Genomic DNA, 27528 nt, shown 5'->3' on the forward strand with positions numbered 1-27528 from the left:
ACGCATTATCATGGAAATTATACTTAGAGGTCAGAAAGCAAATGACAAGAAGATGGTCTGGGCCAACAGTTTAAATGCCAAGAGGCACCAGGCCAATGCTTTTGGTGCCAAGATGGTGCACAGACATAAATCCTGCAGTGGCACTGATGTAATTATGAGCTTAGACCGATTCTCAAAGGCAGGCCGGAAGCTGAACCACAGTCCTTATGGGAAAAGAGAGCGTATGAAGGCAATTAGAAGGAAAAAGCCAAGGAAAGAAATTTTACTTAAAAAAACAAAACAAAACAAAAAACCAAAAAAACCCCCACAACTCTAAATAAAACTCTAAATAAAACTCAGTGTCTGCAGAGGGACCTTCATGGTCTTCAAGCATACATAAAACAGGGCTGAGGCAGGAAGGGGCCACACACATCTTTATAAGCTCAGTTTCAGAGCTGAGCTGCACGTGCACAGCAGAATGATTCCCTCCCAGGGGTCTGGGGCCTGAAGAAGCCCCCACCTCCATGTGACTTGTGAGCATCCAGAACAGGAATCTCGGGAAGAATTTCATAAGCACACAACATATTTTTTTTCTCCCTTGACTCTGCTTGCTAGTTTTTCTCACCCTCTGCTATTGTTTAATGTTGTGGTTCAACTTTTTGAAGAATGGTGGGAGGTACTGTGTTAAGCAATGCTCTAAGAATGAGCTCAGCTGTGATGACTGAAAATGGGCCTCCCACATCTTTCAAACCAATTATGATTCCATTTAACACAAATCAAGAAAGATACATGGAGGGGGCAGGTAGAAAGCCTCATGTTCATCATTGTATGTGCAACACCTACGGTCAGCACGTAGTAGGCACGATAACAGATACTGAATGAACTAAACCGGTCATTTTATCTGAATAGCTTTGTGCTCTGTTTCCAAAGAGGGGCCAACAGCCATGTTAGTTATGTGCATTTAAACAATCTTTTGTTGATCCTTATTAGTGAAAGTGTCAAAGCAAGCAAATCTGGCACAGAATTTTCCTGATGGAAGAGTCAGAGTTAAATATTACTACAACTCTATCAAGAGTTTAAGAAGGAACCATGAAAAGTCACTGCAAAAGCAGATTTTAAAAGACATGAGGATAACAAAGTGAAAATGCAAGTCAACATGAAATAATTTCCAGCTCTTTTATCATGTTTAAGCAAAAAGCCTGATTGTTACTGTTTTCGTTTCCTAGCTACTAACACAAATACCATTCAATGGATTGACTTAACAACGGGAATTTATCTGCTCACAGTTTTAGAGGCTAGAAGTCTGGCTTCATCTTGGATTTGGTATGAGCTGGCTGGCTGGCAATCTTTGGGGTTCCTTGGCTTTTCTGTCACATGGAAATGCACATAGTAGTGTCTTCTCCTTTGTCTCCTGGGTTCTGCTGACTGCTAGCTCCTGGCTGCTCCCTGTGGATTCCATCTCAGTGTCCAATTCCTATGCTCATAAGGACTTCGGCCATATTGGATTAAGCCCCCTCCACCCCTCCTCATTCAGTTTGGGCACATCTCAACTAATAACATCTTCAAAGGTCCTATTTACAAATGGGTTCACACCCACAGGACCAGGGGTTGGGACCTGAATATGCCTTTTGTAGGGGACATGATTTTGTCACCAACAATTACTAATATTAAACATCTGTGCAATATATTGGCCAAGAGCTTTATAGTGAGATTATTTATTAATATATGCCATGGAGAAGAAAAAAGAACTTAAATGACTAAAATAATTAGATTCCTGGGAATAATAAGCAACTCTTAATTCTCTCAATCGGATATAATTTTGTAGGCTGAAATAATGCTTAGAAAGGATATTTATTGAGTATGATTTAAATTATATTAGAAAAAGCACATTTCAATTCAAACTTAGAAAATACCTATAAGGTGTGGCTTATAAGGTTGAAGGAAACATTTTATACAGGATACTTACGTGAATAAGCCTTGACAAAGAAAGGTTTGAAACGTCTAACATTCCTTTATTAGTAAATACCTTTCTAAAGACAATAATAAAAGTAAATAGAACAGTTTTTAAAATGCTGTACACAGATTCAGAGAAGTTCTTCAGAAGTCCTGCTAACAATTCATCTCCCAAGAAGAGAAAGCATTTCGAGACATCGCTACCCTGGATCTAGTTTGAAGAGTTGGTAAGATTCAATTAGTGAATGGAAAAGAGGAATGTCCTTAGACTTCATGGTAACCAGAAGGGAAGAAGAAAGTACGCAAAGTCATGCACATACTTTAGACTTGAGAAAGACATAGTTTAAACAATTTAGAGACAAAGAGATAGGAAAGGTTCCCTGTCAAGAAACTCAGGAAGGATTGGAGTGAAATTGTTTATAAAAATCCCATTCTATGGATTAGGCCTTGATAACTCAAACCAGATTTTAATTTAAGATATTGGCAATATTATAAATTAGAGGGTGAAGGACAGTATAGTCAATAACCAGTCCTCAGAAAAATGCTCTGCTATTTGGAAAATGACTGAGTTAGAGTCTCCCATCACGCCCTTCCCCCAAATAAGTGCTCACAGGAAGATCAAAGATTTAAGTGCAGAAAATAGAACCTTTAAAAAGGAGCCTGGAGGAACACACAGCTAAATAATCCAATTCAAACACAGAAAATAGCAATAAGACTGGCAATACAAATTATGTATAATAATTGTTACGACTGACTTCCAAAAACTCTGCTAACAAATTCTATTTCAGTTTATGAACCTTGAGTCTTGAGTGAATTAATTAATAAATAACCCCAAATTTACAAATTCTATGCAGAGTAACTTCAAGGAACTTTAAAAATCAAGGATTCAGGATCAAGTCACTCTTTACTGAAGTCTGACGATATTAAGGAGAGTTGAACTTACCTGCAGCAAATCACAGCTTTGCACGACAAAGCTAAGTCCAGGAAATACTGTCGTACACCAAAGGTTAAGGCGTACTTGAGGGTTTTCCCGTCAATTATAAGAGCAAAATCATTCTCTTTCTGAAGAGCATCACCAAGGGTAGTACAGTGATGACTGAGAGTTTCCCTTGTCCCCTGTAAAATTAAACAAAAAAAACATGTACCTCAAAATTTATTTTGAGTTTGTTTCAGTCTATGAAGATGACTTAAGGATGTTTAATAATTAAGTTTATTTTTCGTGCTTTATATGCTTCAAACTGCTTTCACGTACCTCTGCTCACCTAATTCTCACATAAGCGCCTCAGAGGAGATTGGATACATGTTATCAGAAAAAGTAAGTTATTCACTTGAAATCACACATCTGTTTCTGGGCGGGTTGAAACTAGACTATAAGTCACCCATTCCTCAGTTGTCTCCCACTTTCTTAGCTCTTTATTCTAACCACACAATCACAACACTGCAAAAATGTTTTCAGTAAATTATCTTGTTAAAAAAACAACATTGTCCTAATTTATTAACTAGTCAAAATTGCTTAGCCAGGAACCACGGGAAAAGTTATAGAGGATAATTTAAATAATTTATGTGTATTCTTTCAAAAGTACTCAATGCTTCTGAAACTTAATTCCCAGTGACTGAGAAGAGGAAATGCAGTATCTGTAATCTCTTACCACTTCATGGATTGGCTTCTATAATTTAACTGTGATTTCACCATGTTGTATTTTAACTGGGGATGGTGACATTTGGCTTGGTAATCTTGATGGATCAAATACGAGAACCCCTTTCATCAATGAAGAGTTCACTTGCTGGTACAATAAAAACCTCTGGTGTCAAGGAAAGCTTTGTTCATGTCAACTATACAGAGGAGATGCATTTGTCTCCCTCTGTCAAGAACTGCTTTCCCAGCTCTTCAAAGGGAAAATGTAACAAGATGTTTAGTTTTTCTCCCCAAATTCTGTAGACTCTTCCTATAACCTAATGGAGCCAGCTTTCTGTTTCACAACAGCCCTAACACTGCAAAGAAACAGAACATTGGCCTTATACAAGGAAATACAAGGAACGATTTCCTTCCTATTAGATGTGTTTCCTAAGTGTTAATATCTTAGCCTGTAGTTATATATTTATATAATACATGCAAATATATTTTTATATAATAAATACAAATATACATAATGGAAATATAATTATATGATAATTTTTATTATGTTCATGGAAAATAATTATTGTTCCAAGTTGAGAATGCAGTACAATTATTTTCCAGTTATTTTCACAAAGCAGGAAGTAAAGGCATAGATAATTAAATTTTTATACTGGGCATTTTCAAAAGTGTTTCTGCATTTATGTTTAAATGTGGTTCAAACTAAGTTTGGGAATTTCAGAATCTGTAATCAAAACAATAAAACCATGTTGTACTGTAAAGTCAGGGTGCCCAACTTCTCCTGTACTGAAACTTCATTTAATACCTCCCCTGTTTCCCTTTAAACAGCAAGTGACCCAAAGGACTAACATATAGCAGCATTCTATGCAAATGAAACTTACAATGACAAATCTATAGACTATCCTGGATTATTCTAAAAGCAAATTTACATAGATTAAATGAACAAGCAAATGAACTGAGGAAAAAATTAAAAAATAAAAAAGAGCAGGTGACATTAATTTAGCATGTACTACATACCAGACTACACATATAGATACAACATTTTAACACTTGCTACAACCCTATGCTGGAGGAACAGCTGTTATCTCCATTCTGCAGGTGGGGAAGAGTAGAAGAGATTTTAAGGTCCTTACCCAAGAATATATGGCCACCAAGAAGTGAAATCAAATCTAGAAATAAATCTGTATTATCCTGTCTTTATCTAATTCGGCAAAAACAAATCAAACTTTAGACAGTGCCAGGCATAACAAGTTAGAATGCCCACTCCATTCCTGCCGGTTTTCCCAGAGCTCTCACCATCTGTCTCTCGTCTTGCCTTTACCGCCAGAGAAGAATTCTCTTTATAAAACAAATTTAAAACAAAAATCATGTCACTTCTTGCTTGAAAATCTTAAAAAGGCTTTTCACTGCCTGCAAAAGTCTAAACTCCTTAAAAGGGCATCTAAAGCTTTCCACCATCTCACCCAACCTGACTTTCCTTCACATTCCCTTCTGCCTCATCTTTCCACCAGTATGCACTTCACATGACTCCTTTCTCTAGAATGCCCTTCTCACCAGCAGTCACCCCCCTTCTAAAACCAAGCTTACCCTACCAAGCCCTCCAAGGCTCACTCCACTGCTACCAAGCGCGACTTCCTCTATGTTAGCAAAATCCTTAGTTCCTTGAGGGGGGACATTGAGTCTAATCTTTTCCCAGCAACGAACACAGTGCCTGCACATTACAGATGCTTGGGAAATACACACTTATTGAATGAGAGCACTGATAAATTCTTTTCATCTCATGGGCAGCATGGCACCCCCCACCCCCCATTATCACTTCTGATTTTAATGAGAGAAAAAATGTCTTCTCCTTCTTGCTCTCTGATTTTCCAGAGAACAAATAATCCATTACTTCAAAGTCTTTCAAACCAAGGCATTGTTCACTAAAATGCCTCTGTATTTTTTTAAAGCTATTGCCCAAGTGACTCCTGAGCTGAAAACTTGAAATGAGACCCGAGATGGACCTCAGGAAGATTTCAAATTTCTTTAAAAATGAACTACAAAGCAAGACTGAAAGTGAGGTAAATTCTAGAACCTTGCAAAGGCCCTCCTTAACCAACCTGTCGGATGCAGTCCTGTACTCCCCACTCCTTTCTAAGGTGTTCTCGAACACCTTTATATTTGTTAAAAACTCTCTATTTCTGGCATCAGTGTCCCTGGGTTTCCTTGGTGATTATCACAGATCTTCACCAAATCAAAAGGTGTCAGGAGATGTAACAGAGATAACGTTTCAGACAGTGAGTCAAAATTTCCCACTGTGAACTGTCCTGCCAGCCCACCTAGGGTGTAAGATAACAACAAAAAAGCTGCAAAATTTTTTATTTTAGTTTACAGTTTTATTTTATAAGTAGCTCTGTTGTTGGCAGTGTGCTACCTGTTACAAGTTATATTTTACTCTTATTTACTGCCAGGAGTATTTTAAAATTCTTTTATTTATGGAAGTTTATTGCTTCCCCTCTAAGGTCAGGAGCCATACTTTAAGGCCATATTGCATTGGAGCTTATCTCCTGTAGCCAGAAATAAATTTATTACTACATTAGCTGTTGCTTTGTTTCCTTTTTAGCTACTGGAGGGGGAAATGTTTAAACACTTAAACTTAGTGACTTGTGAAAGTGAAAATATATAAATGAGAAGCGAAATTAGAAAAAGGATAAGACCACATAATATGACAAAGTAAAAGATCGATTTATTTGTGGGCTAAAAGAAAAGGAACATTTGTTGCTAAAATCAGGGACATTCTGAGGTAAAGGCAACTTGGGGAGATAGGTATGCAAGGGGAAAACAGAAAGGATAAGATTGAGGCAGCCAGCCAGGTAACCGAGGGAGCCACAGGGAAAGTGGGATTTGCTTGCACCTCCCCCAGCCAGCACCCCATTTGGACATTCATTCAACTCTTCTCTTCCTACACACAAAGCCTTACACCAGCCCGTTGCCTTCTGACCTCCCCTACCTTGCCAATTCCCAATTGAAGCAACACTTTTCCTTGGTGCTTAGACAACACAGAGAAAAAGAAAAAAACCCATCTCACCATGAGGGCAGGCTCTACTACAGCTCTCTTTTCTTCTATGGGTGCTCATTACCACTGATCTATACTTATTTCTGTGCCTAGTAGATTCCATTTTCCTCTACTGCTACCACAGGCCTCTTCTTCTCTCCTCCAATGATTCCAGGTTTGATCCCTGTACCGGTTTGGATGTACTGTGGCCCCAAAATGCCATTATCTTTGATGCAATCTTGTGGGGCAGATTCATTACTTTTTGATTAGTGTGTGACCTTCTGATTGGATGTTTCCTTGGAGATGTGACCCACCCAACTGTGGGTGATCACTCTGGATAATTTCCATGGAGGTGGGTCTAAATTAAATCATTGGAGCCATACAAATGAGCTGACAAACAGAAGGAACTCAGTGCAGCTGTGAGTGACATTTTGAAGAGCAACTAAGAGTGACATTTTGAAGAGGTGCTACAGCTAAGTGGGACACTTTTAATACTGCACAGGAGCTGAAAGAGGGGCTGTAACTTAGAGAGACATTTTGAAGACTGTCTGCCATTGAAAGCAGACACCAGCTACATGCCTTCCCAGCAAACAGAGGTTTTCCGGAAGCCATTGGCCATACTCCAGTGAAGGTACCCTATTGTTGATGACCTACCTTGGACATTTTATGGCCTTATGGCCTTAAGACTGTAACTTTGTAACCAAATAAACCCTTTATAAAAGCCAATCCATTTCTGGTATTTTGCATAAAGTAGCATCAGCAAACTAGAACAATCCCCATCACTTTAACAAACATGCATTTGCTTTACTGAGGAAATTCATATCAGAAAGGGCTCAATTCTCCTCCCCTAACCTCAAAACTTTCCTTTACTGAATCCCTCCTAACTTTTGACCCAGGGGAAAGATCTCACTTCTTTTCTTCACTTGTGTTCTTCCCACTTCTCTCCTGCATCTTTATTCTCCCCACTGTCACTATTTCTTTCCTTTTAAGTCTACATAAAAAGGTCATTGATTTTCTTATTCTAAAAACAACAAACAAATATATAAATCAAGAAGCTTCCCCTTGGCTCTGCTTTCCCTGACTTCTCCAGGTGGCGTGAATATTTCCATTTTCTTAGTTCCCAATATTTTGTGCGTACCTGCGCAAGGTAGCACAGGATGTATACTAGCTTACCTGTCTGTCTCTCTCCCTATCCTTTGAGACCAAGGCCTGTGATGAAAAGATGAAATAAAATGAATAAAAGCTTCATAACTGAAAGAATAGCAAAGTTATTACTGATTGGAGAATACCCTGTGGGAAGTTAAAATGGTTTTCTTGTGTGACCATTGTGAGGATTGTTTTCCTGCTGCCTATAAAACTCCTAAACAATCTTGGAGACACTGAACTGGAATAATGAAGAAGTTTATGTGCTTATCTTATTACAGAGGATAAGGAGAATAAAGAGAGAGTTATGATCCAACATCTATTTATGCCTCAACTAATTAATAAAAATTGTCTAATGAACTAATGGAATGAATACCTAGGCTACCTATCCAGTGATAAAGCCACTAGTATTTATTTGGCTTTTATGAAACATACTTGAAAAAAAAAGAGAGAGAGAGAGAGAGAGAGAGAGAGAGAGAGAGAGAGAGAAGAGAAAGAAAATCTCTTGGCAGATAATTAGGCCAACTATAATTCCTCACTAAAGATAAATGTGACCAGAAATCATTAATGAAGTTCCTGTTGAATGTTTAGGGTAAAGCCTGGTAAAATAGCCAATATGTTCACATAACACCCTCCAATAAAATAAAATAAAACAAACAACAGCAATCTTTAAGAAATCAGAGCCTGGCAGCTTTATGGTAATCTTTTTTCATCACTTTTACATGAACTTGAGTGAAGAAACTCTTGATAAAATCACAGAGAGCGCCCTAGACAATGAAATCTGACACAGTTTCATAGTGAAATAAACAGAAATCCCTGGTTTGTTTGGAAAGTATCAAAGTATACAAGTTGTCATTTTAATTTTGGCAAAACTCTGCTTAGAACAGTCTATAGAACCCAGAGGCCAGATGTACAAAAAACATGTTAGGCCACCTAAGAACTCAGTTTTTGACAGCCCAAACTATAATTCTGCAGACAGCACCTGCATAAAAACAACACTTTTCAGCTTTTAACTTTTTGTTTTTTTTTCCTGATTCCTTTCAGAGGTTTACAGGACAGTTTTACTTAGGAACAAGTCCAAGGAATGTCCTAGGAGAAAATGTGAAAATATCCCTAAGGGAAGGCAATGAAAAGTCTCTAGCTTTCAGTTAGAAGACCGGCTAGCCAAGTGGTCACAGAGCAGAGATGAAGTGAAGACTATGAATCAACAGTCCAACATGTAACACCTAACACCTTGCTCCAGAGAGGCAGTGATTTACTTGCAGTGACAGTAAGTAACATGTCATCACTTATATACATCCCAGAGGGCATAATCAGTAATGCTCACCCCAAATAGTGAATGTTAAAGGAAAAAAGCCTGCCATATTTATTTGGTTCAGCATATATTGGTGTTTGGATCTGTCTGTCCCCGACATTTATATTTCTACCTGGGAATGTGTTAAATGTCTACAGGTCAAATGGTAAACTTAAAAGGGGGATTCTGTTCCCAGAAAGAGGAAAAATTGATCAAAATTCTGAATTATGCTTTGACTCTGAGACACAATATTTAACAATGAACTTCACTGTTCTCTGCTTTGTTCTTTTTCTTCACAACTGTACAGAGTTCACCACCTGTTAAGTCCCATGAGCATACAGCTGGGGCTAATGATGAATCACTTTTGTCAGACCACATAGCTTTCATTTTGTCAGAACGGACACAAGTTTATGAAGTCTGCAGTTACTAGTGTAGTATCAGCCCCACAGGTTTCTGTTTTCATTTACTTTCCACAGAAACGGCAAAATGCAACACAAGTTACAAAACACCTGCAGAAATCTTGCTGAGCGAAAAGAGCCACTGTGCTGAAACAATGTAACTGGCTAAACTCTTCAGCACGTCAGTGGATGTGCAGAAGTCACTAGCAGCTTAGAGAAAGCAGCTTTTCATCATGGTATAATAGGCAAATGAGCACCTATATAAAAGTGAAGCATGAGAAAGCTGAGGCTGGTCTGTGAGGGTACATTTGAAACCAAATGATGCCAGGTGGTAAAGAACTAAAGTTCTAGAAGCTGAAAACTAACCCAGTGGCTCAGAATCAAGGCTTTCTTCAATTTCATACTCACGTGGATGCAAAGTATCAACTAAAGATAAGTTAATCAAGCTATTTTTACCTTCTTTGAAAAGGAAAAACAGTATTTTATTTTGAAAAAATTTCCGTAATGATGTGAAAGGGAAAAATTAAATGAGAAATAATGAACACTTTCAACTGCTAACTTAAGTCAATACAGCAAGATCTCCAAATCCTTTTTGGATCAGGTGGCTACACAGGCTTAGAGTTCTGGAAAAGATTATATCACACACTATCTGAAAAAGTATCATGTGTGAGTCCATTTCATTCATGGTCTATTAATAAACTTTTCTGCCTGGAGCATACATGTAGCTTACATGTAATCCAATCTATGTTATGTTATGTTATGTTGGTGGGGTGAGGTGTAATGTGATATTTTATTTTATTATTTTATTTTGTTTTATGCTTTCATTTGACTAACTCTAAAAGGCAATTTGGTATCAGAAAGGCTAGGATTGAACCCTAGCTCTACTACTCACCGGCTATCTTTCCTGAGGCAGGTTCCTTAACTTCTCTGAATCACAGGTTCTCGTTCTTTCATTCACAACAGTTGGTTAATACCTATTTTGCAGGGAGACTGTGGTAACTCCTTTATAAATACATAAATAAAATGTGCTTACTCCTTTGTGAGTAAAGTGCCTGCTCAGCATCTGGCACGGAGTTTAAATCCAAGAGAGACTAGTTCCTTCCCTTCCTCTAATGTCAGGTCTAACAGAGGTACCAATATATGATGAAGAAAGAGCTTCAAACTGTCAAACACTGTACATTAGTACAATCCAAGTCATGTATTAAGATAATTTAAAGTTTCCTTCTGAAATCTCCCAATTGGTAATTTTATTTCAATCCACCTTTTGATTGCTAACACTCAACTCTGCCAACTACTTGTATTATATAAAAAGAATCGAAATCCATCTTCCTTTCAATTCTAGAAGAGACAGTACTATCTCCTCTCAAATAGCATACAACTCTTGGTGCATGATAGGACAAATATTTACATAACTAACCTAGATTGTTTCTACTTATCTCTTACTTTTTTTCTCTAACTTGATACAATTCTTAATTTGAAAATAACTTGTGAAGTTACAAATTGATTTGCTATTTCTCTTTTACTATCTGTATGTTTTTTTGCATAGATGATCATATCAACATGTCAGACTTTATATATTCCTATATTAAGAATATAAAATCCCTTATATATAAATAGAAATGCAAAATTACATAAAAATAGCACTACGTGCAAAAGAGTTTCATAAATATTTGGCATAAAATAATGATACAGAAAACATACAGAGTTTGTTTTGCTGGCACACTTCAGATATTATACCATCAATTTTAAATTCTTGGGTATTGATTTGTTTTCAAAAGCAGAGAAATAAATAATCAATGGGGAAAACAAACTGGTGTGTTAAGTCTACATTTTAAAACCTACTATAAATTAATTTAGAATTTCAAGTAACAGGATCTATATGTAAGAATCTTACATTAACATATTTTACTAGCTTGTTTTGGTGGTTTGTGACCCTATGTCATCTTTTAAGACATGATGTTGTCGCAGTCCATGAGGGCCATGCCAGTCCAGAGGCTAAAGAAGACAACAAGCATTTTCTGATACATGAATTTTTATTCAGGGCTTACTTACAGGGTGAGAAGTCGTGTTTGCAGGGAGGACGACCCAACAATGCAAAAAGGGCAGAAAGCCTTTTATAAGGGTTTAAGACAAAGGCCTTCCTAAGGGTGGGGGGTGCATAGATGCAGGAATAGGTCATTCTGACCTGGGGGGTGGTGCAGGAAGGACTAGAATAACACTTGAACAATCACATTTTGCTCTTTTTGTGAGACTTAAGAGCCTCTCACTTCCTGCCTGCTTGCATAAAGTTACATTTTAAGGTCAATTTACCCTTTTTGTCTTTACTGGCTTAGAAAGACAATAGGTTAAACATTTAGCTGCCTAGGTCATGCAGACTGCTGTGCACCAAAGATCTGCAGGCCTGTTTTGCTCAGGCCATGGATTGCCACAGATGTATTCATGAATTTATGGCAAATAATGTTTCATTCTTTTCTCTACATTTATATTCTCCACATTTTCACACCCTAAAATTGCAAATTAATGGAACATTCCAAGTACACGCTCAATAATACATTATGACCATTTCAAGTATGGACAATATTAGCACATTCTTTAAGAGTGAGTTATGACTCCCCAAGTAGCCACATGGATAAACCATTGGGTTTTACTTATTTTTCTACAACCTGTTACTGATTTGGTGGAACACTGGACATTCCATATACTCCTATGCAATGCATCTATCAACTACTCTTCCAGCTACTGCAGACGGTAGTAAGAGAATACTTTTAAGGAACAGATGTCTGAGAGTTGACATATATATACCTCCAAATGGGCCATCCAGTCAGGATCACACACTATGATGGAGCTTTTGATTAAAAAGCTTTGGTGTTTCTAAACTACTAGCCTATACCAGAACATGCCTTTTAAAAACATATTCATAGAGAACCAACGAAAACAAAGTAATTTTTCCAAAATAGGTAGTAAGGGGAGACAGAAGGTGAAGTCATTAGAAACATATGGTCAAATAGGTCCTCCAAAACAGTTGGTGGAAAGCAGCCAAACAAATGCATTTAATCAATATATATTGCTAACGATAATGGAGAGGCAAAGAGGTAAAAAAAGATTTCCATGCTTTGTTGCTACACAGATATTGGATTTCCAGGGCAGGGTTAGATATAAAACACTATAATTGAGGAAATGGTCCAATCTCCCAGTAGGGCTATGCCATCTGAAAAAGGTCAAGGGTCACAAAATGGGAGCTGGTAAGAAGAGGAAGCTGTAGAGCTGGATAAATTGCTCCTGGCCCCTCAGCTGAGGTTTGGGATTTGGGATTATGATAGGTTCCATCAGGCAAATAACGCCTCGTGAGGCATTTAGTCTCAGGATACACTAGAGAGATGGACAGAGACGTGCCAATTCTGTGTGCAAGTCTGTGTTTTATTGTTAACAGGGTTGGGGCACATAGCAAAGAAAGACAAATCCAGGGAAAGGAAGGAAGAGTGAGGTAGGGGATATAATCATATAATTAAATAGTTTTGTGGATAGAAGCTTTTACCAAAGCCCTCATGGTAATTATTTTAAACCACTACTGAAAGCCTCCTAAGTACTTAGTTTGAGCTTTGTATGAAATCCTCTCCAGAGGTGGCAGTGACTGAAATTCAGAACGAAGCTTTCTGGGAGGACCTGGGTTGGCAGACATTCAGATTCCTGCTATTCCCTTCAATTCAGCTAGGAAAAGGCTGCTCAGAATACTGTATATAATCAGTTGTCTGAAAATAATAAGTAAATGACCCAATCATTAGTCTGAAGAAGGTAACAACTGGGACCTGTGAAACTGTTTCCCAGGATCACATTCTTGTATCTGTAGGAAAACAGAGAAAACTAATGTTGGGTCCAGTTTTCTTAAAACGTGAATTAATTTAGGAATACAGAAGAATTATTATCTGCTGTATTTTATTAGTGCAAACAGCAAGGCACACACCATTTCCATGAATACATATGTAAGATTGTTAAAAGAATGTTTATATTCAATTGCTATATTAGTAAAATTCAATGAAGGCCTTTACTGAATTCCATAAATACAAGATGCCCTAAACATTGCTATTTCTAGAAAGGCATTTCTCTTTCAGCTGCTTTTCAGTCCTAGTGGTGAGTGGGAGAGGAAGTAGGAAGGTGAAAAAGAAGGGTAAAGGGAGTTTAATGAAGTAAGTCGGAAACTCTGGAGGCTGGAAAGGTCACAAGGTGTAGCTAGCTTTCTAAAAAAAGCTTTGGACTCAGAAAAACCTAGGTTTAAATTCAGGGTCCTGCACTCACTAGCTATGTGAATTCAAAGTGTCTATCTGTAATTAAGACAAATGCCAGCCATGTAGGAGTACAGAACAACGCATGCAGGCACAGATGGTATATAGTAGATTTCCTATAAAGTGTCATTCCCCTTCTCTCATGATTGAGTGACTTATCGAAAGATATGGGTGACAGAGATGCAAAGAAGTTATAGGCACAGCTTGCTCCCCTCAAAATGTCAACAAGCTATGGGCAGAGTAGCAAGGGGGCAAACTGGTTAGAAAGCATTTATTTGTAATTCTAGGTCTCAGGGAGCTTAAAGACGAGTTCTGATATTTAGCCAAAAAGGAGATAAAGAATATTCAGGCTTGGGTGGAGGAAGAATTTCTCAAAACAGAAACACTATATAACTTGTGAACAACTTCACTTAGTTTTCTGCACATGAGCCAGCCTTAACACATTTTGTTTTAAAAAAGGGGACACATTTAGTTTTTATGAGACCAAACAATGGGTCGATGGCACTTTTTCAACCACATACTTTGGCTTAAGGCAGTCACAGTCTTAAATCAGGGGAAAGGAGAACAGATTATTCGTTCATATGCTATATTCATTTTTTGGGGGTAGTGTTTACATTTTTTACTAACCCATTTCTAACAAATGTCGCAAAGTTGGCTTTCTTCACTGGGAGCTACTTGGAGCAAGCTACTTGCCAGATTGTACTTGAGCAATCTTCTTATGACAGAACTTTAAAAATAAAGTGTCTTTCCTTCTGGTAAGGACACATTAGCACATTGAAAATTAAACTAAGATCTTAACCAACATTTCCAGGGCAAAACACTGAAACAGCTTTGTTAATGGTAAAAGAAAAATTCATGGTACTTCAGCACCAATTTTGGCAGTGGAGGAAAACTCCATGTGGTTTAAAACCTGCCTAAACTATTTTTCAAAGCAATACAAAATGTATTGTATTAGACTCATGGGACATATCAAAACAAAACCTGAGGTAGCCCAAATTCTTTTTTTCCTTCCTTTTCTGGAGTCAAGTCAATAACTTGCTTATTCTGGATTTCTTTCAGGAGCCATTCAACAGTGGCGGGTTCCCAAAACAGTGAGGTTTGTCTGCATAATACATATATGCCGAGCTTAAAAGGATACAGATGACAACTTTAGCATTTATGTCCTGAATGTCCTATAAGTTAAATTTGAAGCTTATATGGTGTTAGAAAATCAAATTCAGTTAGAAAAATTAGCAATTCCATAAAGGACTTTCTTTTACCATGGTGTTGAAAAACATATATTCTTGGGCTTGTTAATCTAATATCAAATGTGGTTAACAACCCATTTTCTGTAACATGTAACAGTGAAGGGAAACTTTGATATCTTTAATAAAACCTACAGCTGGTTTGAGGTCACATTCTCAAATTAAGCAGAGAAATTTAAATAGTGAGCTGGTAGGCTGTTCAAAATCACCTCTTAAAGCAGCTGAGAATGAGGAACTTTCCTCCCCCAGGAAACATATGTTAATATAAATAATAGAAATAATAATAAAGAAGATCTTGAGAATGACCAGTAAATTTTGAATACTTACTATATGCTGGGCACTGTTTTTTTTTTTTTTTACACATTTTTTTTTAAACGCAATATATTCACATACCATACAATCATCCAAAGTGTACAATCAATTGTTCACAGTATCATCATATAGCTGTACATTCATTATCATGATCAATTTTTGAACATTTTCACTACTCCAAAAAAAAGAATAAAGATAAAAAGTAAAAAAGAACACCCAAGACATCCCTTTACCCTTCCTTCCTCCCCCCATTATTCATTTAATTTTTGTCCCCATTTTTCTACTCATCTGTTCATACACCGAATAAAGGGAGTGTGAGCCATAAGGTTTTCACAGTCACATGGTCACACCGTATAAGCTATACAGTTATATGAACGTCTTCAAGAATCATGGATACCAGATTGCAGTTGAACAGTTTCAGGTTTTTCCTTCTAGCTATTCTAACACACTAAAAACTAAAAAGGGGTATCTATATAACGCGTAAGAATAACCTCCAGAATGACCTCTTGACTCCATTTGAAATCTCTCACCCACTGACACTTTATTTTGTTTCATTTCTCTTCCCCCTTTTGGTCCAGAAGGCTTTCTCAATTCTACCATGCCAGGTCCATACTCATCCCTGGGGGTCATATCCCACATTGCCAGGGAGATTTATATCCCTGGGAGTCATGTCCTACATACGGGGGAGGGCAGTGAGTCCACCTGCCCAGTTGGCTTAGAGAATGGGCATTGCTTTTAAGTATTTAAGAAGTATTGTTTTGTTCAGTCCTCACAACATTCGTTAGTATGGATATTTTACTGTTGTGGGGTTTTTTTGTTTTGTTTTTTTAAATGTGACAACTGAGGCTTAGAAAAACTCATTTGCCTAGACTCTGGCATTGAATGACTTAGAGATAGCTTCCAGTATGGCTTAGCTGTCTGTGACAGATTCTTCTCTGTAAAATGGGCATAACAGTACCTGTCTACCAATCTTTTCAGATGCAAATGTGGCCGTTTCGGTAAAGTCCTTAATTTAGTTCCTAGTACAAAATAATAAGTGCTTAATAAACATAAGCTATTGTTTTTGTTATGACTATAGCAGTAAAGTTGAAAACCCCTGTTAGGGGTCACTGAATTCCCTTCTCACTGAAAGTCAGAAAGTTGCATTTTGGGGTGGATACACTGTTCTCCATGCCTCTTTCCATATATTAGATGGTGGTCTGGGATCAGGCAGAATGTGAATGTCGAGAGCAGCAGAGACAAGCTAGGAAATCACTGCCCAGATAATCAGGAGAGGTAGGTGGGCAGGCTTCTCAGGAGTTATACGGACTTTGATTTCTTCAAACTATCTATGTACTTAAGCTATCATTCTTGCTGATTCAATAAATGCATAGTGACTCTTTTTCCTCCCTGCCCCTTTTCGTTTCCTAAGAAAGCCAGGCAGTAGAAAGGAGGAAGGAAAAACAATAAGAATGGATTTGAGATTCATCTTTACCTGCCAGGACAGATCCCACACTCTCCCCCATGACGATGCTGGAGGAAGGTGACACAGGCTAAGGATATTACCATGTGGGATGCAAGGTAGATAGCTTGGGCACCTAGAAGGCATCTGTTTCACTAAGCAGCACTGTTAATGGCTTAAGAAATTAGGGTCCCTCCCATTCACCCTGGCCTTGACAGATGAAACAGTGATGAAATCCTGAGCTATCGCAACAAAACAAGTCTTCAAAATTTTTCTACCTTCTAGAAGAAACTTAAGACCATAAAAGTTAAAAATATTTATATATATTTTGAGTGCTTCAAAGTATTTCCAGACATGCTAGACTTGGAGTGTTATAAGGGATTGGAACAATATGACAACAGTACTCCTTAATATGATATAAATCCAATCCTTCCAGAACTGTTTTAGTACATTCTAAAAGACCTTAATTAGAAACTGAGAGCTAAAGATAGGTTACAGCATGAGATTGCCTAGTTCTTAGCTAACATTTTAGATGTTTCCAGCTTTAATAAACTTTGAATAAATTATTTTATGACTAAAATTATAAAAGACCTGCAAGAATAATCCCCTGGACCTAGGTCACTAAGTGGAAGTGGTACCAAGAGGTTCACAGCATATTTCCTGGGTGCTGCTGTGCAGTTAGGGAAGAAGTACATATACACTTCAAGTCAGTAATTCAAAATTCCTGCCTCTGCAGATTCTTCAGGAAATGTCTCCCATCAAGAACATAATCGGAACTAATAAAATGGTTCAAGGTGGCATGACAATGAAAATTACACAAATTTATTTGCAAATACCTGGCAGTCACGTTTTGATCAAATTTAATGTTTCTTCATGATGCTTACCCATGAAATTCTTACTTTCTAAATTAAAAAAAATTTTCCATCAATCCTCCTGCCTAAGAAATACTTTCGCTGACACTGTGAATATTGACATAACCTGGCAGGTAACTGGAGAGAGCACCGGCTTTGCTCTTGGGCATCAGCCTAGCAGCCAGCCGCTCATTTACAGATGGAGCTGGGAATGAGCAGAGGCAGAAAACCCCGCTGGGTTTCCATATTAGACCTATAGAACAAGACTTCCTTCTGTTCACTGTATTTCCTATTTCCAACTGTAGATCAGTTTTATCTGTTTATCTAAAGAACTTAAAAAACGCTGAAGAGCTATTAATGTTCCAAGTAAGACAACCACATTGAAAGTCAAAAAGAGAAAATTAGAAAGTCAAATAGTCTTTTTTGAGATGATCTGGATCATCAAAAGACCATCAACACCAGGAGAAAGGTTTTTCTATTTTACATTTTAAAAGCCTCAAATATGATATTTTATTTATAATAGTTCAACACAAGAAAAGGAGATTCAGCTTTTAAATGTTAACACTATTACAAATAATATTTTGATGGAAGATCTGTACAGTTTATAGCAATATGCATCACTTCCACAAGAGGACCTCCATTTATAACTTGCTACATTGTGAAAAAATTGAATGAAGGAAAAATAATATAACCTTCATAATAAAGTGATCATTATGCAAAGCCACTTGCAAACTATTTTTCTACTAAATTTCGTAACATCTCCTTTTTACCTGTGCCATGCGCTGTGCTAATCATACCTATCCTATGCTAAAGGTAACATAATCCTCACTTTATGGGTGGCAAAACTGAGGCTCAGAGAAGTTACTTAATTTTAATTTGCCAGGTGAGGGCAGAACTGTGCTCCTTACCTCTGTGTTGTTTCACAGAATTATTTGAATACACATTAAAATTATCACCTGCAACACACACACACATTTACAATGAAATCTGTTTCCTATTATATAATTTCCCAAGATATATGTTCCTAAGGTAATTACTTAAATGTTAATTATTCTTTGGGCTGATGGAATGACAATCCTATTTCTTATTCTTTGCTGTTAGTACAATTTCAACACAGACAGAATTCTTTCCTTTTCCATGACAAAGAAATAAAAGTATCGATTTACTTACAGGCATTCTAACACATCTCATGATTTGCCTGAACTCAGCCATGGATTTTATGACATGATCTGAAGTAGCTATGCAAAGTGATGTTTCCTTCCTGCTGAGAAACAAATGAGTGCACCACACTGGGTCTGACCCCAAACAGCTAGATTTGTAAAGTCACCACTTAACTCCCTGGAAGAAAAACCTTTCCCAGGCAGCAGTGCTAGAATGCTTGTCAGACCAGAGCTGAACAAATGAGCGTTAATCCATTCAGCTATGGCCTTTGCCTGTGATATTCCAAACCAAACTGCCACTTGACTTGCTAAGGAGATTTTAACCATCTTAGTTTTAAATTATCAGATGAGATAAATTACCAACAAACTTAAAACTGATATAAAAATTTTTTAAAAAAGGGGGAAGCTCTTAATTTAAATTTACTCAGAGACTTCTCAAATATTTATGGAATACTTACTACGTGCTAGGTAATTGGCAGGACATTGAAATAGAAAAGTAAACCAAAACAGACACAGTCTCTGCTTTCATTAAAATCAAGAATTCACCTGAGACTCCTTATCTGTCTGCTCTAGTTATAACTGGCAGTGTGAGTACCTTTAACGTATTTGTTAATTTCTAACTTCCACCTTGGAAAACTCGAAATAAAAATAAATGCCTTAACAATACACTGATGAACTACATTAAATTATTTTGGCACTTCACTCTTCTTTTCCTTTTTTCTTGAGATTACCATTTACACTACTTGATTCTTAAAATACTTAAAGAACATTCATTTATCTAAGAATTGGAGAAAAATGATGAAATATTTAAAAAAATAGAAGCAATGATACCACACACTACACAGGGTAAAAGCCTAAATCCAAACAAAAAGGAACACGTGTGAAATCAAACATGGCTTGTCATGTTTTTTTTTATTTCAACACGACAGGTCCTACCTCTTATTTCCAAGTGTGAGAAAAAATGTAACTCAGGTGTAATCCATGTTAGTGACAAAGGCATAAACTTCTACAGGGACTATGGCAAGCATTCATTTCCCTTTTCACAATGCCATGGACAACTGCAACCCAGTTCTGGAATCACCCTCGATGCTCCTTCTCCAGAGACTACTTTGGAGGATGCACTTTAAATTTCTCTCATTATCACTGGCATGATGCACTTTAAATTTCTCTCATTATCACTGGCATTGGTGCACCCAGGTTTTTATCTGACTCCTGTCCTGGGCTCCTGCCTGCGCTCCGTGCCTCTCTACTCTTTCAAACTAGCCTACGTACAATTGCCTCTACATGCTCTTCAAGCACAAGGCTGATGAAAGGTGCTTCCCCTGACCATGAAGGCAAGTCCTCAAACCTGGCCCAGCCTTCCACAATTAGACTCCCTTTATGGTTTTAACTTTGTCATGTCTTGGCAGGTACCTTATCAATACTGTGCAACCATTAAAAAAGAATGTTAGCTTTATATATACTATTACAGAACAATCTCTAAAACACATTACATCAAGTGAGAAAAACAAAGTGCATAGGAAGGAGTGTGTCGAGTGTGCTATAATTTGTATTTAACAACAAAGGATATGGACATACACATATATCTTTCAAATATGGCATAACATCTCTGTAAGAACTCACAAGAAATTGGCTGTATCTGGGGAGGTAAATTTGGTGGCTTGGGTATAAGGGTGGGGGGTTTTCTGTTTTGCCATCTAGATTTTTTCCCTTTTGTAACTTCTGAATTTTACATTATGTGCCTATATCTATTCAAACAAAAAAAATTACAACCTTGGGTTCAAACCAAATGTTCCTCTTTCCATGCTACAAACATGCCTTAAGCTTAGGAACAATAACTTGCCTCAAGCCATTTTTTCTGCTTGAAATAATCCCCTCTACTCAGTTAATCACCTCCATCTAATTAAATGCTATTTAATTCATAAATATTTCCCTAAACTTTATAATATTTTCATAGCAAACTATATGCTTCAGTTATATACCTGGTTTATACTAGTGTTTGCAGACATTTTATTTCCCTTATTATTTTGTAAACTTTGGGATAGCAGAATGGTTTTAGTCCTAATTTGTCACAGCATAATAACTTGGATATAATATACATAAATCAATATACAATGGGGTGGAGAATGAAGACAAATATAAGCTATAAGGGAGCACAGCCCTTTATGTTCTTGGTTAGTTACGCATTCTCAGTGCCTAACAGAGCCTGGTGAACGAATAAATAAAAAGGAAAGACTTATAACTACAGGCTGGATATTTTTGGTTTGTGTTTTAGGATTAAAGCTTGGGTCACTTCTCCAATAATTAATGGTGTAAACGACTTACTAGTTGAGAAACCATTTATTATCCTTTAGGCCACAAATTACTCAAAGATTTCACAGTCAAGGAAATGGTATCAGCAGGATTGTTTTGAGGACAAATAATTAAGAGATCACTATTTCAATTTTAAAAATCTGAAGTTAAATTCTTCTTATATATCATTTCTGTTCTATACCTGACTTCTAAACATTCCTTCTTCACTTACCTCTTCATCATCCCTTCTACATATTTGGCCTCTCAGCTTCACCAATATTCCTAATTATCAGGGTTTCTTAGCTTTTCTCTTTATATACAGTGACACAAAGGGAATTTTAAACAGTTGAACAATCACCTCTCCTGTTCTGTCTTCCACTTTGAATTACAAAGAGTCACCTTTATTTTAAAATATATACAGTTCATTTGACCTATATATTTTTCTGTTAAATTTTACTTCACACTGCATTCCTAACAAATCTTTCCCCTTCTTTCGAGTATAACTTCATGTCATCATAAATATTTAACACAGCCATAAAAAAATACACACTAGAAATTTATATTTCAGCCAAGAAGTTAGGAAATTTAAAAAGAATCTTTCCTGTTAGGAACAGTTATTTTGTATTGCTCAATAGCTTTTACAAAAATTTTTAAGACGCAAAATAGATATCAACACTGGAAGCTAAAGCCAATATAACATGCTTAATATATTAAATACCCAAAAATACATGAAAGAGTTGCGGTCACTCAGCAACCACCTTGCATAGTCCTTTTAGAAAGAGGCTTTTCTGGCCTCAAAACATTAAGCCAATCATTTAGCAATTTCTCATAGCTTGAATCTATTCATATCAACATGGCTCAAAAGAGTGTACATATTAAATATGAAAGCAGAACAATGGTACTAAGGTATTTTTTTTTAACTTTTTATTTTGAAACAACAGACTTACAGGACTGTTGCAAAAATAATAAAAATCCCATATGGAGAACTCCAACATACTCCCACCTCTCGACACCACCCCTGCACCCCCCACCCCCGACTGCCACCTTTTTTCCCTTCTTTCTTTACTTTTTTTCCTTCCCTCCCTCCCTCTCTCTTTTCCTTCCTTCCCTTCTTCCCTCCCACCCACCCATGCACCCGTCCAATTTATGAACATCTGAGATCAGGTTGCAGACATCAGAATCCTGTATGGTATCTTTTAACCTCAGGACAATAAAGTATTTCTACAGTTATCTGAATATAAAATAAAACCCTATAAGATGATTAAATTATTAAAGTTAAAAAAAATACTTTTACTTACATCAAGCGAGCCTTCATTTATAACAATCATTCCCATGTTCTTCTTCAGAAGTTTGCAGGAGTGTCCTATGTATAAAAAGACAATACATGAGTTGATGTATTAATTTTTCTGGAGAGAAGAGGTGAGGAAGTTAAAGTAATAAAACTTCCAAAATATCTAGTCTTTTATTAGGATTTGTGATGGTTTGGAGGTTTTATGAACCCCAGAAGAGACCATGTTCTTAAAGCTAATTCATTCCTGTAGGTGTAGACCTATTGTGGGTGGGTCCTTTTGATTAGGTTATTTCAGTTGAGGCATGCCCCAGGTGGGTCTTAATCCTCTTACTGGAGTCCTTTACAAGAGATGAAATTCAGAGACGCACACAGAGAAGCTGAGAGAGAAGGACACACAGAAAACAGAGAAGCTACAGAAACAGATAGGAAGCCACTGAAGCCAGAAGCTGGAAACAACACCTGGGAGAGAAGGGAGAAACCAGCAGACATCACCATGTGCCTTGAGGATCGCTGGTAGCCTGTCTTCAGGGAGAAAGCATTGCTTGTTGATGCCTTGATTTGGACATTTTCACGGCCTCAGAAATGTAAGCTTGTAAATTAATAAATTCCCATTGTAAAAGCCAACCCATTGCTGGTATACTGCACTTTGGCAACTTTAGCAAACAGAAACAGGAGTGATGGAGTTAGCAGTTTTCCAGGTTTAAAGGAAGTTAAAAAAGAAATGCTCTTGTGTTCTGGGAGGGATATGATACAAGACCAACACCTAGCATGTTAAGGCTATCTTCACAAACAGATATGGAAAGAGATTGTAGTAGTGATTCGCAATCATAAAAACTGACAAATGTATATGGACTATTCTTCACCATGACCAAGCCTGCCATAAGCCCAGTCTCCCAGCTTTTACAGACAACTGCAGATGGGAGATGAGGTAGGCAGAGATGCACAGGTGAGAGAGGGTATTACATGGTTACAAGTGCTAAAGTTAGGTCATACCATAAAACCACTGCAATTTTAAAAGGGGCACTGGGGCCACAAGTAAATAGATAAGCCCAATAATGTTACAGCTGTTTCAAATCCTGAACTATTTCAAAACCATTCTTCTAAAGTATATCAACCTGTTAAAAGCATCAAGATTTAAAGCGTGAATTAGGTGAATTACCAATATTAATAGCAGTTTCTTGCTTGTCTCCTGTAAGGATCCAGATTTTGATGTCTGCTTTCATTAGAGTTTCTATGGTTTCAGGTACTTGATCTTGTAATTTATCCTCGATGGCTGTAGCTCCAAGTAGTTGAAGATTCTGGGGAAAATGAGTGATAAAATTTTTTTTTCTCATTTTTTTTTTTTTTTCTGAAATAATTTCAAAGTTTCAGGGAAGTTGCAAAAATAATACAAAACCCATTTAGAGAACTCTAACATACTCGTTCCCCCAGATACCCAGATCCACCAACTTTTAAGATGTTGCCACATTTGCCATATCATTTTATCCATCCATCCATCCATCCATCCGTCCACCTGTCTATTTTCTAAACATTTGAGAGTAGGATGTATACATCATGCTGGTGAACACTTAATTCTTCCATGTAACTTTCCTTAAAACAAGGTAACACTTATGTAACCACCTTAAGTACAGTTATAAGCTCAAGAAATTTAACACTGCTATAAAATTTACAGTCCATATTCCAATTTTTCCATATGCCCCCAAAATGTCCTTTTGGGCCTTTTCTCCTCCATTAGATCTAGTCCAGTATCATTTATTGTATTTAATTGTTATTTAATTGTCTTTGGTTTCTCTCTTTTTTTTTTTTTTTTTTGCAATTGTGGAAATACATGCACAACATAACCTTTCCCATCTCAACACCTCCAAGCATGTCCATCAGTGGGATTAGCCACATTCACAATGTTGCGCTGCCCTCACTGCCATCCTAAATAGGACTGCTGGGTCATATGGTAGTTCTATGTTTTATTTTATTAGTAACCGCCAAACTGTTCTCCAGGGTGGCTGCACCATTTTACACTCCCACTAACAACGTAATAAATAAAGTTCCCATTTCTCCACATCTTTGCTAGCACTTGTTATTCTCCATTTTTTTTTTCACTTTTTTTAAAAAATTCAGTTTTATTGAGAAATATTCACATACTATATAATCATCCATGGTGTACAATCAACTGTTCACAGTACCATCTTATAGTTGTGCATTCATCACCCCAATCTATTTTTGAACATTTTCCTTACACCAGAAAGAATAAGAATCAGAATAAAAAATAAAAATAAAAACAAACAGAAGAGGCGGGGCAAGATGGCGGACTGGTGAGCTGTATGTTTTAGTTACTCCTCCAGGAAAGTAGGTAGAAAGCCAGGAACTGCGTGGACTGGACACCACAGAGCAATTTGACTTTGGGCATACTTCATACAACACTCATGAAAACGTGGAACTGCTGAGATCAGCGAAAACTGTAAGTTTTTGTGGCCAGGGGACCCGCACCCCTCCCTGCCAGGCTCAGTCCCGTGGGAGGAGGGGCTGTAAGCTCCCGGAAAGAGAAGGGAGAACTGCAGTGGCAGCTCTTACCGGAAACTCATTCTACTGATCCAAACTCCAACCATAGACAGACTGAGACCAGACACCAGAGAATCTGAGAGCAGCCAGCCCAGCAGAGAGGAGACAGGCATAGAAAAAAACAACACGAAAAACTCCAAAATAAAAGCGGAGGATTTTTGGAGTTCTGGTGAACATCGAAAGGGGAAGGGCAGAGCCCAGGCCCTGAGGCTCATATGCAAATTCCGAAGAAAAGCTGATCTCTCTGCCCTGTGTACCTTTCCTTAATGGCCCTAATTGCTTTGTCTCTTAGCATTTCAATAGCCCATTAGATCTCTGAGGAGGGCCCTTTTTTTTAATTCTTTTTTCTTTTTCTACAACAATTACTCTAAGAAGCCCAATACAGAAAGCTTCAAAGACTTGCAGTTTGGGCAGGTCAAGACAAGAGCAGAACTAAGAGAGCTCTGAGACAAAAGGCAATAATCCAGTGGCTGAGAAAATTCACTAAACACCACAACTTCCCAAGAAAAGGGGGGTGTCCGCTCACAGCCATCATCCTGCTGGACAGGAAACACTCCTGCCCATCGCCAGCCCCATAGCCCAGAGCTGCCCCAGACAACCCAGTGACGGAAGTGCTTCAAATAACAGGCACACACCACAAAACTGGCCGTGGACATTAGCCTTCCCTGCAACCTCAGCTGATTGTCCCAGAGTTGGGAAGGTGGAGCAGTGTGAATTAACAGAGCCCCATTCAGTCATCATTTCAGCAGACTGGGAGCCTCCCTACACAGCCCAGCAGCCCAGAACTGCCCTGGGGGGACGGCACTCACCTGTGACATAGCACAGTCATCCCTCAACAGAGGACCCGGGGTGCACAGCCTGCAAGAGGGGCCCACTTGCAAGTCTCAGGAGCCATACGCCAATACCAAGGACTTGTGGGTCAGTGGCAGAGACAAACTGTGGCAGGACTGAACTGAAGGATTAGACTATTGCAGCAGCTTTAAAACTCTAGGATCACCAGGGAGATTTGATTGTTAGAGCTACCCCCCCTCCCTGACTGCCCAGAAACACGCCCCATATACAGGGCGGGCAACACCAACTACACACGCAAGCTTGGTACACCAATTGGACCCCACAAGACTCACTCCCCCACTCACCAAAAAGGCTAAGCAGGGGAGAACTGGCTTGTGGAGAACAGGTGGCTCGTGGATGCCACCTGCTGGTTAGTTAGAGAAAGTGTATGCCACGAATCTGTAGATCTGATAAATTAGAGATAAGGACTTCAGTTGGTCTACAAATCCTAAAAGAACCCTATCAAGTTCAGCAAATGCCAAGAGGCCAAAAACAACAGAAAATTATAAAGCATAGGGAAAAACCAGACGATATGGATAACCCAAGCCCAAGCACCCAAATCAAAACATCAGAAGAGACACAGCACCTAGAGCAGCTACTCAAAGAACTAAAGATGAACAATGAGACCATAGTACGGGATACAAAGGATATCAAAAAGACCCTAGAAGAGCATAAAGAAGACATTGCAAGACTAACTAAAAAAATGGATGATCTTATGGAAATTAAAGAAATTGTAGGCCAAATTAAAAAGATTCTGGACACTCATAGTACAAGACTAGAGGAAGCTGAACAACGAATCAGTGACCTGGAAGATGACAGAATGGAAAATGAAAGCATAAAAGAAAGAATGGGGAAAAAAATTGAAAAAATCGAAATGGACCTCAGGGATATGATAGATAATATGAAACGTCCGAATATAAGACTCATTGGTGTTCCAGAAGGGGAAGAAAAGGGTAAAGGTCTAGGAAGAATATTCAAAGAAATTGTTGGGGAAAACTTCCCAAATCTTCTAAACAACATAAATACACAAATCATAAATGCTCAGTGAACTCCAAATAGAATAAATCCAAATAAACCCACTCCGAGACATATTCTGATCACACTGTCAAACACAGAAGAGAAGGAGCAAGTTCTGAAAGCAGCAAGAGAAAAGCAATTCACCACATACAAAGGAAACAGCATAAGACTAAGTAGTGACTACTCAGCAGCCACCATGGAGGCGAGAAGGCAGTGGCACGATATATTTAAAATTCTGAGTGAGAAAAATTTCCAGCCAAGAATACTTTATCCAGCAAAGCTCTCCTTCAAATTTGAGGGAGAGCTTAAATTTTTCACAGACAAAAACAAACAAACAAACAAACAAAAAACAGATTCCTCCCCTCTCCATCCCACCCTATTTTTCATTTAGGTTTTGTCCCCATTTTTCTACTTATCCATCCACACACCAGATAAAGGAGTGCGATCCACAGGGTTTTCACAATCACACTGTCACCCATTGTAAGCTACATTGTTATACAATCATCTTGTCAAGGCTACTGGGTTGCAGTTTGGTAGTTTCAGATATTTACTTCTAGCTATTCCAATATATTAAAAACTAAAAAGTGTTATCAGTATAGTGCATAAGAATGTCTACCAGAGTGACCTCTTGACTCCATCTGAAATCTCTCAGCAACTGAAGCTTTATTTTGTTTCATTCTGTATCCCCCTTTTGATCAAGAAGATGTTCTCAATCCCATGGTGTGGGTCCAGATTCATCCCTGGGAGTCATATCCTGCATTGCCAGGGAGATTTACACCCCTGGGAGGCAGGTCCCACATAGTGGGGAGGGCAGCA

The 27528-nt window shown here is 37.9% G+C and overlaps 1 protein-coding gene across 5 annotated transcripts in view; it reads right to left on the reverse strand.

The window, feature by feature from the left end:
* The window catches only part of ATP8A1 (ATPase phospholipid transporting 8A1), a 254190-nt gene that overhangs the window by 71594 nt on the left and 155068 nt on the right, over window positions 1-27528 (reverse strand). For all 5 annotated transcript variants that reach the window (XM_037829701.1, XM_037829703.1, XM_037829702.1 and 2 more), the window contains 3 exons: window positions 23468-23606; window positions 22316-22380; window positions 2876-3048 (listed from right to left, as the gene is read on the reverse strand). In XM_037829701.1, the coding sequence (XP_037685629.1) occupies window positions 2876-3048; window positions 22316-22380; window positions 23468-23606 (377 nt within the window). The remainder of the gene's footprint in view (window positions 1-2875; window positions 3049-22315; window positions 22381-23467; window positions 23607-27528) is intronic.

Source organism: Choloepus didactylus, chromosome 3, assembly GCF_015220235.1.
Source record: "Choloepus didactylus isolate mChoDid1 chromosome 3, mChoDid1.pri, whole genome shotgun sequence".
NCBI classification, from domain to species: domain Eukaryota; kingdom Metazoa; phylum Chordata; class Mammalia; order Pilosa; family Megalonychidae; genus Choloepus; species Choloepus didactylus.